The 17,601-nt window shown below is 32.7% G+C and overlaps 2 protein-coding genes across 2 annotated transcripts; one reads left to right on the top strand and one right to left on the bottom strand.

Annotated features, from left to right (window-relative positions):
• The first annotated feature begins 1,086 nt into the window (after window positions 1–1,086).
• On the top strand, window positions 1,087–15,625 carry LOC122527253 (fatty acid synthase). The gene is made up of 9 exons (XM_043651263.1): window positions 1,087–1,371; window positions 6,779–6,979; window positions 7,088–7,441; window positions 7,535–10,689; window positions 10,758–11,202; window positions 11,309–13,153; window positions 13,248–14,182; window positions 14,267–14,500; window positions 14,587–15,625. The coding sequence occupies exons 2-9, from the start codon at window positions 6,865–6,867 to the stop codon at window positions 14,683–14,685; spliced, it is 7,182 nt and encodes a 2,393-aa protein (XP_043507198.1). The 5' UTR covers window positions 1,087–1,371; window positions 6,779–6,864; the 3' UTR covers window positions 14,686–15,625.
• Window positions 15,626–15,721: 96 nt separating this feature from the next.
• On the bottom strand, window positions 15,722–17,422 carry LOC122527260 (2-oxoglutarate and iron-dependent oxygenase domain-containing protein 3-like). The gene is made up of 5 exons (XM_043651272.1): window positions 17,217–17,422; window positions 16,444–16,881; window positions 16,222–16,375; window positions 16,028–16,154; window positions 15,722–15,959 (listed from the first exon to the last, which is right to left on the bottom strand). The coding sequence occupies exons 1-5, from the start codon at window positions 17,327–17,329 to the stop codon at window positions 15,808–15,810; spliced, it is 984 nt and encodes a 327-aa protein (XP_043507207.1). The 5' UTR covers window positions 17,330–17,422; the 3' UTR covers window positions 15,722–15,807.
• Window positions 17,423–17,601: the final 179 nt, after the last annotated feature.

The raw sequence follows: 17,601 nt of genomic DNA on the forward strand, positions 1-17,601 counted from the left end.
GAAGACATAACTGGAGGCAATGGCAAAGACCTTTTCAAAGTGTTATCAATAAGGGGCAAGGAGGGGACATACTTTTTCTTCTATCAAAATATATTAAATTGACTAATTTTATTTTAGTTACGATCATATGAAAATAAGACATATCACGCAAGATTTAATGGCTCTTTTGAAATCAGTAAAAAGTTAAACACTATAAACTAATAATTATGCGAACTTAACTTTAGGTTTTACATATAGAAAAATAGAAGATAGATTCATGTCAAATAAATAATATTTCTTTTATTTTTGACAAGGCCCAATTAACATATTTCTCAGCGCATTAATAATATAATTTATAATATTTCCTCCTGTTAATGGTAATTTCATTATCTCTAATAATTTAGAGATTTTTAATATTCAATAAAATAAGAAAATAAATAGTCAGCGACTTCTGTTAAAGTGCTATGTTACATAAGATTAATAATTTTGTCGCAGAAATTCTAGTTTTATTATAATTTGTTATTATAAAAACAAAAAAGATAACTTGGAACAGGAGTAACAAAAGGCTCAAACGTTTTTTTAGCGCCTCCATTTTTACAGATAAATTAAACATTTCGAACAGAAAACGCAAAAAATCTTCTAACATTCTTCATGACCTGCACTACGTAAAATATTTTCAACAGCACTATTACGAAATATAATTATTATAAATAATTACATATAATTGGATCTATTTGCAAATGTTCTAAAAATCCGCCGTTTACATTGCTGCACTAAAATATCGATTCCTCGCGTCGTGTTATAGCGGCAAACGATTCCAGTTGCTAGTTATCGACACCGATAATTTCAAAATTATATAAAATAAAAACGTGACAAGTTGACATGTGACAGCTGCATGTAGTCGAAGTCAATCAAATTTTAAGGAGAGCTGTGTCAGTCAAAAGAATAAATATAATTCAGAGAAAAAGCGGAATATTCACAACGGAAGATAGAACGCCGGTCCATTCTCATGCGCGTGCGTACCGGAAACGTGAATTCCTATTGGTCGACGCCACATGGTCTGATGTCAGACCATAGGGTCTGTCCAATTCAATAATAACGAGATGCTCACGGACTAGGTGCTAGCCAGTTTTCTGTGACGTGCTCGTGGTGTTACTGGTTATATCGATAGAAAAACCGCACGTCGCTTCTTTAAAAAAAATTACTAAAAGCTAGGGCCATTTTTCTAGTTAAATATCATTACACATTCCGTTGTCTGCTCATTCTCATTATTATAAGTCGTCCGTCAAGATCTACGTTATTTGTTATATTAAGTCGATAGTGTACGTTAGTTGAACACAGCAGATTTTTCGGGAATTGGCGTTGTTTGTCAGGATTATATCTACGTGTAAGGTAGGTGTTATTTTACTTCCAATACTGTGAGATTGAGCATTTTGCCATTGATAAATTTATCAAAATATGATTACTGATTGAATATTATTTAAATTATTGCGATAATTGTGGCACGCATATCTTCGGGAAAACGTTATAAAGAATTGCTCGACTTATTAATTGTATGTTATTAAATGTTCAACTGTTTAAATGTGAAAATGTCATTGCCACGTTAACATATAAATCCATTAGCACGTACCTGACTGTTATCATTCCTGCGAACTGTTTAATCCTACAAGCGTAATAAAAATACAACGTTTCATTTGTAGAACCGTGAAACATTTTCCTATTGTTTTATAACTGTGCAAATTTTATGTCGCAAACGTTTGGTAATAGTGAAATCAAAATTATTTAATTTCTATAGCTCCGATTAAAGTATAACTTGTGATATTATTCAAAATGTTGATAATTAATCGTGCGATTAATTATTAATTTTGATTATCAATTTTCATTTAAGAGATTTCACGAAATATATATCACATTCAGTACAATCTCATAATATCATCATCTTATGATAAATCTAATCGCTCGTTAAATATTATCTAATAGATTAGCCGTGAAATTTACGTTTGTATCAAATAACGTTTGATTTCGATAACAAAAAAATTTATCTGAGAAATGGATTATTAACTATTTTTGAATAATATTCTATGACTGGTATTATCTATATGTGTATTGTAGTTTTTATTCGTATTGCGTACAGTGAAGCATATTAACCGATATATTTTTCTCAGAAGGACGAAACCCACGAATGAACCTCTCATGTCGATATTAGCTTAGTCTGTATATTTATTCGATGCGAATGACGCGTGTTTAATCTTGTGGCCAGTGTTAGTCTGACTCACATAAATTTTTACTACTGCGTCGTACACGTAGTATCCTCAACGATTGGATAGTAACGCAACAAAAAGTATGAGCAGGCGTAAGCATAAATAAAATTGGCCAAATTCGGATGAACAATTATCTGCCAATATAATCTAATTAATTAGTGTCTTTTTATTAGTAAATTTTCTTTTCCCTAGTAATTTTCAAACTCTCATTACTATATTATTGTTATAATTATAATTAATAATAATTATAATTATTATCATTTATAGAATTATCTAGTATGATTTATTCGTGTCTTCTCAAACTCATGATTGAAAAAGGACTTCAAAACTTGTCGTACAGAATGAGTACAATCAAATATATCTAAAATCTAAAAAATATTATCATAATTTTTAAATGATGTAAATCCATTCAAAAATATTGGTATGGTAAAATTGAAAAAAATTTATTTACGTCAATATGTAGAAAATGCAATTCGTTACATTGATTGATACAGATATTTTGATTCTACAGTCACCTGCGCTGCGCAACACGTGACCAACTCATGAAGCACTAAAGCTGAGTGATCAGTTTTTGTCTAGCTGTATTCTTTTACGCGATGAAATTATTCGATATACGCGTGCAGTACGGATATTATGTTCTTTGATAACAAAGCTAATAACGATGATTAAATGCTTTATTCTCTTCAATGTCATTTGTAAAATCTCGTTAAAAGTTAAAAATTAAAGTCTCATCGTTTAAGCAAACATAAATTATATATATAATATATTATTATACACACATGTATAATAGTAAAATTAATTCACATATAAATTCCTAGCTGACGTAACGTTGCAAAAATTCGACCTTCATGTAATACTTCACAACAAATTAAGAACAAAATGTAGTTTTGTTGTAGGTAAGTAGAGTTAAGAAGTAAAGGCTAGTAATTATGATAATATGAATACTGTAATAGTTTATAACAACGTAAGAATAAAATGCAGTTTTGTTGTAAAGACATAAAATTAGAAAATAAAGGCTAATAATTATGTTAACATAAATAATGTAATAGTTCATAACAGAAATAAAATGCAGTTTTGTTGTAAAGCAATAGAATTGGGAAGTAAAAGCTGGTAATTATGATAACATGAATAAAGAAATAGAAATAAAAATATGTAAGTTAAATTGCTAAATAATATAAGCGTAATAAGTACTTACTATTTCTGTGACAATCTCATAACGATTTCGTCAGTTGGAGGCTCATATAACATCAGATTGTCAATCAATTGCGTATATACATATATTTTATATTCAATATATATATATATATATATATATATATATATATATATATATATATATATATTTTGTATTCAAGATTGAACATTAATTTTAATATTCTTTAATACTTGTTCAATAATTTTAATGCTGCTCTCAATGTTTTTTCATTTACGTTTCAACTCATTTAAATACAATTAAATATCTTACGAGAAGTGTCACGTAACATACTATTTATAATTTCAAATAGATTTTATAATGCAAAAAAAAAAAACAACTTTTGCATTTGACGCAATAGCGTGAGAACTTCACTAAAAAAGTTGTTTAATTCAAAGGAATTACTGTTGTTGATCAAATGTTTATTTCGTAAAATAACGTTCTGCAATCAGTCTTAGTTTGATGTGTCTACTTTCCAAATACGTCGTTTATTTTATTCTAAGATATTTTCACAATAATTTGTGGGACTGTGAAGATATTTTTCTATAAATGCCATAAATTGTCGTAATATGTAAAAACTGAACAATTTTTTTCATTGTGGATTTAAAGATTGAAGGCGAGTTATGATGGAAATATTAACGTTTCTTGGAATTTTCGTTGTCCAAGTTTAATATTCAAAGTTCAAATAAAATGGCGAAAAAAAAGTCGTACATCGAGTCTTAGAGCCTCGTTGTAAAGGAAAATTTCAATCTAATCATGACAAGAAATTTTCAATTTCCTGCAATCCAATATATAGTATTTTCCAGAAGAAAAATGTAAAAACGTTTTAGAATAAAATAAATAAGAATAGTTTTAAAATCAGCCCAAGTCGACACATGAAATTATAATAGTTTAAATATCAGCAATTCTTCACACACCAGAAGCGTGCGAACATTTACATATTTCGTATGCTAATCATGTTATGATTTGAATTTATAAGATATTTATGAGTATACGTGCATATTTTCTCGGTAACTATACTGTCTATTTTAAAGATATTGACTTTTGAATAAATAAAAAATACAGGAAAGAAAAAAGTTGGCGAATCATTACGAGTTTCTAAGATCAGGAGATGTGAGAGTAAAGATTAGAAATACAAGAATTTGCAACCCGATTTGCGACAATTATCATACGTGACAATAAAATAAGCGCGTGTACGTATGCAATGAATATCCGGAAGGAAAAAAAGATGAAAAGGAGGAAAAAAATTCGAGAGATGATCTCGCGAAAATAGAGGACTGTAACAGTTTTTCATTCGATATATGATATAATTTCACCTTGCTACGAGATTTAGGAAGATGATATTCGTGTTTTTAGCGTATAATTTGTAAGAAGAAAAAAAAAAGAGGAAATAAAAATTAGACATACATTTATATCTATACTATATACGTGCATATATCTCTGAAATATTTCTGCCTTCTTGTGACAATCATATATTATTACATCGAATCTTCTCCGCTTACATAAACAATTTACACACATTATATACATATAAATAGGTAAATAGATTTATTAAGTTTCTTTTATATGTACAGTAAATTGGAGCAATCCAGTAATGCAATTCTCGACGATGTACATGAGTAACGCTATATACAATAGAATATATATTCTTTATCTATATTGTACATATATCTATATTGTAATATATTCTTTATCTATATTGTACATATAGTATCCGAGAAAATATATGCTATCTGGCAATTTATGCTTATAATTGTGCGCCTGTGGCAGCTCATCAGCATTGGTTACCGATCATCTTACGACGACCGGGTAAAGTGGAATCTAAGACTTTTTTTCCTTTGTTCTTAGTCACGTGTGAAATTTATACGTATACTTTACGTTACACGTATGTGGACAGAATTCATTATGATACTAGCGAGAAATTTTTGCGAATATTTTGAAAACTGTGAAATAATTTTCGTGGAAAATGAATCTTGGTTTTCAACTTCATCCAAAATATCGCCGAAATGACAATTTTGAATGGAAAATTTTGCTTTGCCGGGTGTCAATATAGTACACCAATTGTGAAAATGTAATTTATCTTGATAAATACTAATAAAAGATACCGTGAAGATCAACGTGAAACGTTACTCCCTTACCTCATCTGTTAATTAACTGTTCTCGTGAGAAATATCATATCTTCGTGCGCGCGACCGTTCTAATCGTGAATCTTTGTAAATCGATCCATTATCTGCGGATTAAGCTGCTATATATATATATATATATATATATATATATATATATATATATATATAGGAAAAAAGAACATCGTATGATACGATCGTAATTAACAATCATACATAAATGACATACACGAATCATAAGTTTTATCACATGAAGTGCGTTAACAAATTATGATGTAACAGTTTGTAACGTGTGATGGATGATATAATTTATATCGCGTCTCCGCGTTGGGGTCAGGTCAACACTGTATCACGTGTTCTACTATTGCGTTTCAATCAAAAGCTAATCGAATAATTATGTAAAGATGAAAACCTCTAATTTATTCATATCTCATCATATATATTCAAATTTCCTATTCGAATGAAATTGACGTCAGAACTGGTATTTTTCTAATTATCGCATGAATATTTAATATAATATAAAATACTGGCACGTGATAGTTACATGAAATATACGATTTTGTTACTTAATGTTTATTAAATAATTATCATATACATATTATATTATGGAAGTCCATAAATAATTATCAAATATAAATATATATGTATAAATAATTATCATATACAAATTATATTATGGAAGTCCATAAATAATTATCAAATATAAATATATATGTATAAATAATTACAAATGTATGTAAGTCGATTGGTGACACCGACAAGCAAAGTTGTATCTTACGCGTATAAAGTCACCGCTAAACTGATTTACCGGGGAATGAATTCAATTGAAATCACTCAATTAATCGCATGTCGCGAGTGGAGATACTTCCACGGTAATCTAATATACGATTGTTGAAACGTTTGAAATATTTAACGGGATACGGCTGACTATCACTGACTTTTATTATCTGCCTTAATTATCGAAATAATAATCTCAATTGATATTCTTACATAACTGTCTCTTCCTTTTAGAATTTCTTCATATTTAGATTAGAGAAATTATTTTTAACTTCAGTAACAAAGTTGAGAAATTTGTTCTGCCGAGTGAATTAGCCAGAGAAAAAGAAAAGAGCAATTGTATGTTAAAAATTTATACATATACATACGTGTTAAATTAATATAACAAATTATGCGGTTATTCCAAATATATTTTTCAAACACGTTTATTTATTCTTTATTTTCAGCCTACAGTCCACTACGCTTCCACGTTCGATAAATTCTGCAAAAATAAAGAGTGTATAAAGAAGAATTGCATTCAGTATTTATCACAATGCCAGCTCAATTTGAAAGTACAAACACACCCATTGTGAGAGAACCGACTATAATGAATGGCAATACCAACGCATACAATCTCAACGACGAGATTGTCATCAGCGGTTTTTCGGGTAATTAGATATTGTATAGATGCATTTCGAATTGCATCTACGTATTTATAAATTATAATTTTTCTTACTATTTTTAATATTTTTAATTTTTTTTTTAAATTTTTATAGGTCGTTTCCCGGAATCCGCAAACATTGAAGAATTTAGGAAAAATTTATTTGAAGGCATCGATATGATCACAGATGATGATCGTCGTTGGCCTACCGGTCTTTATGGTTTACCGGAGAGATCTGGTAAACTGAAGGATCTCAAATCATTCGACGCCACCTTCTTCGGGGTTCATGCGAAGCAGGCTCATGTAATGGATCCACAGTTGCGTATGCTGTTGGAAGCAACTTACGAGGCAATTGTAGATGCTGGTATCAATCCGAACGATATTAAGGGATCCAAGACTGGTGTGTTCATTGGTGTTTCATCGTCAGAATCAGATGAATTTTGGACCATTGATTCGGAAAAAATTAACGGTAGGTAAACCTAATATTTGTGGCAATAATATGTTAAGAGCTTAATAATGACGGTAATAATAATAAAATAATTACTTAAATATTTGTTTACAGGATACGCATTAACTGGCTGCTGCAGGGCTATGTTTCCAAACAGAATTTCATATACGTTCGATTTTAACGGTCCTAGTTATGCAGTAGACACAGCGTGTTCTTCGTCTCTTTACGCCATGCATCACGCAATTCGTTCAATTCGCGTAGGGGAATGTGATGCAGCTATCGTCGGTGGTTGCAACCTTCTCCTAAAGCCTCAGATGTCTCTTCAGTTTCATCGATTAGGCATGTTGTCTCAGGATGGTGCGTGTAGAGCATTTGATGCCGATGGCAAAGGATATGTCAGATCAGAGGCTGTGTCGGTTATCTTTCTGCAAAAAGCAAAGGATGCGCGAAGAGTATACGCCACTGTTTTACATTCCAAGACTAACGTCGACGGTAACAAAAGTCAAGGAATTACCTTCCCTAGTGGAGACATGCAGAACAAGTTAATGCGTGAAGTTTACGCGGAAGTAGGTATCAATCCCGCAGACGTTGCTTACGTGGAAGCTCACGGAACAGGGACCAAGGTGGGAGATCCACAAGAAATCAATTCTATCGCAAATCTATTCTGCAAAGGTAGAAAAGGTCCTCTGCTACTTGGTTCCGTCAAATCTAACATGGGACACGCAGAAGCAGCCAGTGGGGTATGCTCTATGGCAAAATTGTTGATCGCTATGGAATCCGGTATAATCCCAGGTAATCTGCATTTCAAGAGTCCGAATAAAGACATACCAGCATTGAGCGACGGAAGTGTGCAAGTCGTTGATAAGAACATGCCGTGGAAAGGTGGACTCGTGGCCCTGAATTCGTTCGGTTTTGGCGGTGCCAACGCTCATATACTTCTTCGTAGCAATCCTAAACCAAAGTTATCGCCAATTCTAGACAATAAAATACCCAAATTGATCACTGTATCTGGTCGTACTGAAGAGGCTGTGAAGTTACTTTTAGACAAAGCGGGAGAACATGAAAAAGACGATGAATTCATTGCTTTGCTTCATGATATTCATGCGAATAACATAGCTGGTCATCTTCATCGGGGATATTCTATTATTGGAGACGTTAAGATCGAAGAAATTAGTCCATACGTTAATGACAATCGTCCAATTTGGTTTGTATTCTCTGGCATGGGATCTCAATGGCCCGGAATGGGTAGAGATTTGCTCTCTATCGACGTATTTCAGAGGAGTTTACGAAGAAGTGCTGATGCTTTGAAACCTGAAGGAGTCGATTTAATGAATCTTATTCAAAATGGAACGGCCGAGACCTTTGATGAAAATGTTGTGTACTCGTTTGTGTCAATTGCAGCCATTCAAGTTGCACTTGTAGATGTATTAACACATCTGGGTATTCAACCTGATGGTATTATTGGACATTCCGTCGGCGAATTAGGCTGTGCCTATGCAGATGGCACCTTTACTCCAGAACAAACGGTTCTGGCTGCATATTGGAGAGGGAGGACAATCATGGACTCAAAATTGGAGCCAGGCGCAATGGCTGCTATAGGATTAAGCTGGGAAGAAACAGCAGCTCGATGCCCACCAGACATAATACCAGCCTGCAATAATTCAGCAGACTCTGTGACAATTTCTGGACCAGTCGAATCTATCAAGAAATTCACTGATGATTTACAAAAGGATAACATCTTCGCAAAAGTGGTAAACAGTTCTGGTGTCGCTTTCCATAGTAAATATATAGCCCCAGTAGGTCAAAAGCTTCGTGTCATGTTAGAGAAGATTATCTCAAATCCCAAACAAAGATCTTCCAGATGGATTTCTACATCGCTTCCCGAATCAGCTTGGGGCACTCCATTGGCACAACTTAGCAGTGCTGCTTATCACGTGAATAACCTGTTGTCGCCTGTATTATTTAACCAAGGATTATCTCATATCCCAGATAACGCGATAGTTATTGAAATTGCACCACATTGTCTGTTACAAGCAATCTTGCGTAGATCATTGCCGCCGACTGTGACCAATATTAGCCTACACAAACGAGGTCATACAAACAATCTGAACTTCCTATTGGAAAATGTAGGAAAATTATACTTGGCAGGAGGACAGCCCAAAGTATCTAAGTTGTATTCACCAGTTAAATATCCAGTTGGTCGTGGTACACCAATGATCAATAACTTGGTTGGATGGGACCATTCTGTGGAATGGAAAGTTGCCAGTTTTGGAGGAAAATCTAAATCCTTTGGTGAAAATGTAGTGGAGGTAAATCTGGCCAAAGAAACGGATGCTTATTTAGTTGGCCATTGTATCGATGAAAGAGTACTTTTCCCTGCAACTGGTTACCTAATAATTACTTGGAAAACCTACGCGAAACTACATGGGACGGACTACGAGAAATTGCCGGTTACATTTGAGAATGTAAAATTCGAAAGAGCTACCATTATGCCGAAGGAAGGCAATATAAAGTTTTTGATCAACATATTCATGGGCACTGGAGAGTTCGAGATTTGTGAGAGTGGATCCGTTGTTGTAACTGGAACAATTTCTGTACCGGAAAATGTTGAGAAAATGTTATTAAATGTACCTGTACCAATTGTGAAAAATGAAGGTGAAGTAGTGGAATTAAATCCCACTGACATTTACAAGGAACTCAGACTGCGAGGATACAATTATACAGGAATCTTCCAGGGAATTAAATCAGTCCACAATGGTGGAGTCTCTGGTAGACTTCTCTGGTCGAACGACTGGATTTCGTTCATTGATACTATGCTTCAATTCACCATTCTTGGAAAAGATTCTAGAGGATTGTACGTGCCAGTTCGCTTGCAATATGCTGCCATAAACCCTATTGTTCATTTAGATTTCGTTAAAAATTATAAGGAAGATGAGGGTGTTCCAGTGTACAATTATCCAAATATTGATATTATTAAATCAGGAGGTGTTGAGATTAGAAAGATGAAAGCCTCTTTGATTGCAAAGAAAGAACAGTTCCGATCTCCTAGACTTGAGAGATACTTGTTCATGCCTTATCAAAATTCTCAACCATTAGTACAAGATCCAGAGAAGGCTAAAATTCATGCCCTTAATGTACTACTACTAACGGTTTTCGAAAATATATATGGAATCAAGATCAAAATTGTCGAAGCGTCTGGAAATCGTCCTGTGGATTCTCTACTCTTGCCTCACATACAGACATGGTGTTATGAACAACCTTTGATAAATGTAATTATTTTACAACTATATAGTTGTAAAAAAAAAATATACAAAGACTTACTTAATATATTTTTCAGGGGGATTTACAACTAGCTGCAATTTTGCGTAAGCACTACGCCAACTTAGGGCGAGATATAAAAGTTGTAAAACTCAACGAAGAAAGAGAACCAATTGGCCGAGATTTACATCTCGTAATAGCTAGCAACGTATTGTCTAGAAATTTGTCACATGTATTGAAAAATTTAAAGGACAGTGTAATAGATGGAGGGTTTATACTTTTGGAAGAAACGGACCAATCTGACGTTAATTTGACAGACCCAGATTTAGCGTATGTAGCCAAGCAGATCGTTTCTGGAAAATCTTATTTTTTACTCAAAAAGAAGAAAGTAAGACCGGATCCTATTGTTATACAACTGACGGAAAAGAATTATATGTGGGTAGAAGGTGTCAAAGCAGCCTTGAAAAAAGTCGTAGCTGAGAATCAGAGACCCTTGTTCGTCTGTCAGGGTGAAGAATTGTTTGGTAAGTGTGTTTTTTTTTTTTTTTCACAAAGTATAAGGAAATATATATTTCCATAAATTATTAAAATAATTTTAATAATCGTAACAACACGTGATGCTTTTTACAGGTATGGTTGGACTTATGAATTGCATCCTTCTCGAAGAAGGTGGTGCAGAAGCGTCTTACGTTTTCATTCAAGATAAGAACATGCCCAAATTTAGCTTAAGTAATAAATTTTATGCTGGACAACTGGACAAACAGTTGGTCGCTAACGTTCTACGAGGAGGTCAATGGGGATCCTACAAACATATTGAATTAGATCAGCAAAATAGAGAATCTCTTCAAGTTGAACACGCTTACATTAACGCTTTGAACAGAGGTGATCTGAGCAGTTTAAGATGGATTGAAAGCCCATTGAGCTATTATCAGCCAGAAAAATTCCCAAACACAGAGTTGTGCTCTGTATACTATGCGCCATTAAACTTCAGAGATATCATGTTGGCGACTGGAAAGCTGCCACCAGACGCTCTTCCCGGAAATTTAGCTACGCAAGATTGTATACTAGGTCTTGAATTTTCTGGACGTGACTCCAAGGGTCAACGAATTATGGCTATGGTGCCAGCACGTGGTTTGGCGACTACTGTTGTGGCTGATCCTGGTTTCATGTGGAAAGTACCTGACAATTGGTCTTTAGAAGAAGCAGCGACCGTTCCAGTTGCTTATGCTACCAGTTATTATGCTCTCTGCGTTCGAGGTCGTATGAAGCCCGGTGAAAGTGTCCTGATTCACGCTGGTAGTGGAGGCGTCGGGCAAGCGAGTATATCCATAGCCCTGCACGCAGGATGCAAAGTATTCACCACTGTCGGAACGCAAGAAAAGCGAGACTTCTTGAAGAGAATGTTCCCAGTATTGACTGACAGGAATATCGGCAATTCTCGAGACACTAGCTTCGAACAGCTGATACTTAATGAAACTAACGGACATGGCGTAGACATAGTGCTTAACTCGCTAGCCGAAGAGAAACTACAAGCTAGCGTCAGATGTCTCGCTCAAGGTGGTCGTTTTCTCGAAATTGGAAAGTACGATTTGTCAAAAGATTCGCCACTAGGAATGTCCGTGTTCTTGAAGAACGCGTCTTTCCATGGAATACTTTTGGACGCCATCAGTGAAGTTGATGGGCCAGAGAGACAAGAAGTTGTAAGACTCGTCAGTGAAGGAATAAAGAGCGGTGCTGTTCGTCCACTTCCTTCCACGATCTTTTCGGAACATCAGATTGAACAATCGTTCAGATATATGGCTACTGGTAAACATATTGGTAAAGTTCTGTTGAAGATTCGAGAGGAGGAAACGAAGAAAGTTGTACAACCAGCATCGAAGGTTGTTTCCGCTATTCCACGAACATACTTTAATCCTGAAAAATCATACATATTAGTTGGTGGTCTCGGTGGATTTGGTTTAGAACTCGCATACTGGATGGTCTTACGTGGTGCAAAATACATAGTCCTAACATCGAGATCCAAAGTACGTACTGGCTTCCAGGCGTTGTGCATTCGTCGCTGGCGCAATATGGGTGCACAGATAAAGGTTTCGACACTAGATATAACAACATTGAACGGAGCGAAACAACTTATACGAGAAAGTAATCAATTGGCACCAGTTGGTGGTATATTCAATTTGGCAGCTGTTTTGCGAGACGGTCTGATTGAAAATCTGACCGAATCTGACTTCGTAATATCAGCGTCGCCTAAGATTGTCGGAACCAAGAATCTGGATATAGTATCGCGCGAATGTTCCTCGTTAGATTACTTTGTTGTGTTCTCGTCCATTACAAGCGGAAGAGGTAACTTAGGCCAAACTAATTATGGTCTTTCAAATTCTGCTATGGAAAGAATAATAGAACAAAGACAAGCAGTTGGTTTACCTGGTCTTGCTATTCAATGGGGAGCCATTGGTGATGTCGGTATAATTTTAGGTAAATTTTTTTTTACTGATTTTAAGAGAGTAACTTTATGAAACATTTGGATATATTTGTTATGGTCTTTCTCCTTTTTCTTCTTTTTTAACAGAAAAAATGGGTGCTTTTAACGATACTGAGATTGGTGGTACTTTGCCGCAGCGTATACAAAATTGTCTCGATACGATGGATATATTCCTTCAACAGCCACATCCGATTCTATCCTCATTTGTTCTGGGAAATAAAAATAACTCTGCAGAAAATGCAAACAAAATTAGTGTTGTTCAAGCAGTGGCTAATATCTTGGGCATTAAAGCATTAGAATCGGTTAATGGTAATATTACTTTAGCTGATCTGGGAATGGACTCTTTGATGGGAACAGAAATTAAACAAACCCTCGAGAGGAACTATGATGTAGTGTTATCTGCTCTTGAAATTCGTAATTTAACATTCGACAAATTAGGAAAATTAGACAACTCTACAGAAGAAGCAAAAGATGATTCTAATGATGACGAAACTGAGGAAGTAATGATGCAGGACGATGGTGGTCTACTCTTATTTGAAGATACGGAGATCGTACCTGTTGAGGTTGTTGTCTCATTGAAGACAATGAATTCGAGCGGACAGCCATTGTTTTTCATTCCCGCTATTGAAGGAGTTATTGCACCATTCAAAACTTTGGCTGGTGAATTAAACCGACCTGCTTGGAGTTTCCAATGTGTAGAAGATAGTCCGTTAGAATCTGTATCGACGTTAGCTAATTTCTATGTGAGGAAAATGCAGAAGATCCAAAATCAAGGACCATATAACATAGTAGGATATTCCTTCGGAGCTTGTATCGGATTTGAAATGGCTGTTCAATTAGAGAAAGCTGGGCATAAGACGAACTTAACTCTCATTGACGGTTCGCCGGATTTCTTGAAGTTACATTCTCTGGAAATTGGAAAGCATGCTACTGAAGATACTTCAGAAGTGATTGCGGACGGTTTACGAAAAGCTTTATCGTACTTTGTCAGACAATTCAATAAGAAGATTACTTTCCTTCAGGTATTTTTTATTTCTGCTTACATATACTATTTTATAATTTTATTGTATGTGTTTATCCTCTTTTTTTCTTTTTTCTTTTCCTAGGCATACGAAATATTGAAACAGTTATCCACTACTGACGAGGTACTAAACAAAGTGGTAGAAATAATAAACGAACCTAATATAAAATCTGAAGACTTAAAAATTGCTGGTCTACTGTTTTACAAGAAATTGAAAGTGTCCTTCTTCTATGAACCAGAGAAATATAATGGAAATATTCTATTACTTAGAGCTCAAGATAGCTTTGTTCCTCTACATAATGACTATGGTTTATCAAAGGTAATTATTACGTTTACGTAGGAAAGATTAATTTAGTCATATAAATACATTTCATTTTTTAATTTCTTATATGTTCACTCTTATAGATTTGCAATAATGTGGAAGTTAAAGAGATACCCGGAAATCATAGGAGCATTTTAGTAGGAAAGAACGCATCACAAGTTGCAAATATTTTAAGATTGTAAAAAATATGTCTCAACTTATAAAATTATTTGAGAATTTTCTATTAATATCATTACTTAAATGTACATAAATGTTGCATAGATATATTTCGAAGAACTCTCAATGTACATTGATATTGATGAAGATCATGAAAACTTAATGTTTAATATTTAATGATTCTTATATATTTTTCTGTGAAATTTCTTTTGTACAAATATTTCTTTGTTAGGTCTCTATATGCATTGTTTATATCATTTGTATTATTAAGTTATACAGTCAGTTTCTCTACTTTCTAATCGTAAATATCTTGAGTTGTGGAATGAAAAATAGGTATCAAGATAAAAGAATGATTTTGTTTTTTTAAATTATGCACATATATAAATTATGTATTATATGTTCACAATACACGTTCAGAAACACTTATATATACTATAGGTTTTTGTAATGGTTTTATAGTGGACAATTATCATTACTTAAACATATAGTGTTCATATATATATATATATATATATATATATACACTTACACAGTTTATTAAATTTTACACAATGTCAATATTATTTCAAATTTAAATTTTTTAAACATTTACTTTTTTTCTAACAAATAGAAAAAATGTACAAAAAACATTTAACAAAGATAATGATTAACAACTGTTATACATTTTTTCCACTCTTACACTTTTGAATAGTGTATATGATAAATGTAATAAAATAGAAACATTCCAGTGATAAAGTTCAATACATATATATCCTATATATATTTATACACATTCACAATATATTGCACATAACATACTTAATGCTTTGTCAAAAGCAACTATTTATACTATATTTTTTCATTAGCAATAATTATGTACATGTTCATAATTATCTTAATTGTCATCAAACGCATACATTACGCATTTGTCATATGTTCTTGTATCATGTCAATAAGTAAATAAAAAACAAATATTAAAAAAATAAATTATGAATTTAAATTCATTCTCTTACAATCCAATAAATTTTTATACAATACTGATGTCATATAAATATTTAATATATGTACAAAAACAAAATGTTTTGAAATAAAATATTTTATTAGAAGGAACATTTTAAAGGTAAACTTTCAATATAAAATTATAATGAATTTTTATTTATACAATAATTTTATTTTTCTTGTTTTAGTCGATGATTTGGATCAGAAATTGCAGCATTTGGATCACATGTAAAAGATATGGTTAACGCATATCGAGTTCCTGATTGTACTTTTTCAACTACGTGTAAATTCTCACTACCTGAAGTGAACATAGATACCCTACCTATAACGTAAATTTTAAGTAATATTACTTTTCTTTCATTAACAGTACTTTTTGCAATTATTATTTACCTTTACGAGGTTCTATTATAGTTTTCACGTTATTTTTATCTATAAACATAAATCGGCCTCCTTCAAAATCCCTTCCAAAGTCGTTCAGATAAAGTAAAGTTGTATAGTGAAAAGATTCATATGTTTCCTGTATCAAAAATATCAATTTAAAAAAGATATATTACAAATTATTTAATCAAAAATAATTTATGCACCTTATCAACGTGAGGATGCCAATATTCATCATGTATCGTTTTTGCAGACACATTAGTCATTCGAGAAAAAAAAGTTGGCTTTGTTAAAAATATTTTGTTTGAAGGTATGCCAAAGTTATGTGCTACTGCATGTTGTATTTTAGTTTTTACTACTCTGTAAATGTTATACAATTACAACGTAAAGTTAATTTTATTTTTAAAAACTACAAAAAACTCACATACTTATAAATTGCAAAATCAGCACTATTGAATATCTTTTTTGCTTCTGGTAAAGTATAAATGTCTATAAAACCTTGACCTTTACTCAGTGCACCAGAATGAAGATCCAAAATACTTGCACCTCCATCAGAACCACCCAAATTCAAACCACTTACTGCTATTTTCAATAAGACGTCAGTTTCTGTTGATGATACCAATTTATCTGTAACTATCCTCCCACATTTTTCAGGTACACATTCTGGATATTTGCTTGTCTCTGCTTCATAATCACTTGAACATCCAACATTCAGCGTGCGACTTAATAAAATCTCTTTTTGTCTCGCTAAATAAATCTCTTTACCCTGTCTGCTGCTATACCAAACTATAAATAACGCTGGAAATATCAGGGCAGAACGAGACCACACTCTTTGATAAGGAAATCTTATTGAAGGTCCATATTTTCTGCAAAATAATAGTATTATATAAATTTCAAAATAACTATATCATAATTATATTGATAAAATAATTTGAGAAAAGTTAATTATAAATTAATTTTTATACATAATATGAACTTTTTAAGCTATGCTAAAAAAGAAACAAAAATAACATATAAACATACGAAAATAACATTAACCTATGAAACAATATTACTAAAAAATACTAATAAACATTAATAAAGAATATAACATATTATCTATAATCATGTATAATTTATAAAGTTAACACTTGACATAAATAAATTGCGTTTTCAATAATATTTTTACACCCTTTTTAGATTAGGTTTTTATATTACATACAACTTAACATTGTCAGTTGTGTCTTCTTTCACATGTTTTTCAGTTTTCTCTTCCTTTTGACTTTTTTCTTTTTCTACTTGCTTCGGTTTTATTTTTTTAGTTTCCTGTGTCATTTTCAATATAATTTCTTTGACAGTGCTAACACCTGTACGAAAGACCTGCTTTCTCTATAGTCTATTTTATAGTACGTATATTGTATAGTTATTAAATGTGTAGGTAGATACTACGTAGAACAAAATTAAAAAAATTATTTATATAATTATACGTAATTAAAATAACTCGGCATAAAAATTAAAATAATATAAACTATCTACATATGTAAAAGAGTATGAACTTTAGTAATACGTACAATTTTTCAATTTAACGATTTTAATATACTATTTAG

Source organism: Frieseomelitta varia, unplaced genomic scaffold (genome assembly GCF_011392965.1).
Source record: "Frieseomelitta varia isolate USP_RPSP 00005682 unplaced genomic scaffold, Fvar_1.2 scaffold_214, whole genome shotgun sequence".
Taxonomy (NCBI): Eukaryota; Metazoa; Arthropoda; class Insecta; order Hymenoptera; family Apidae; genus Frieseomelitta; species Frieseomelitta varia.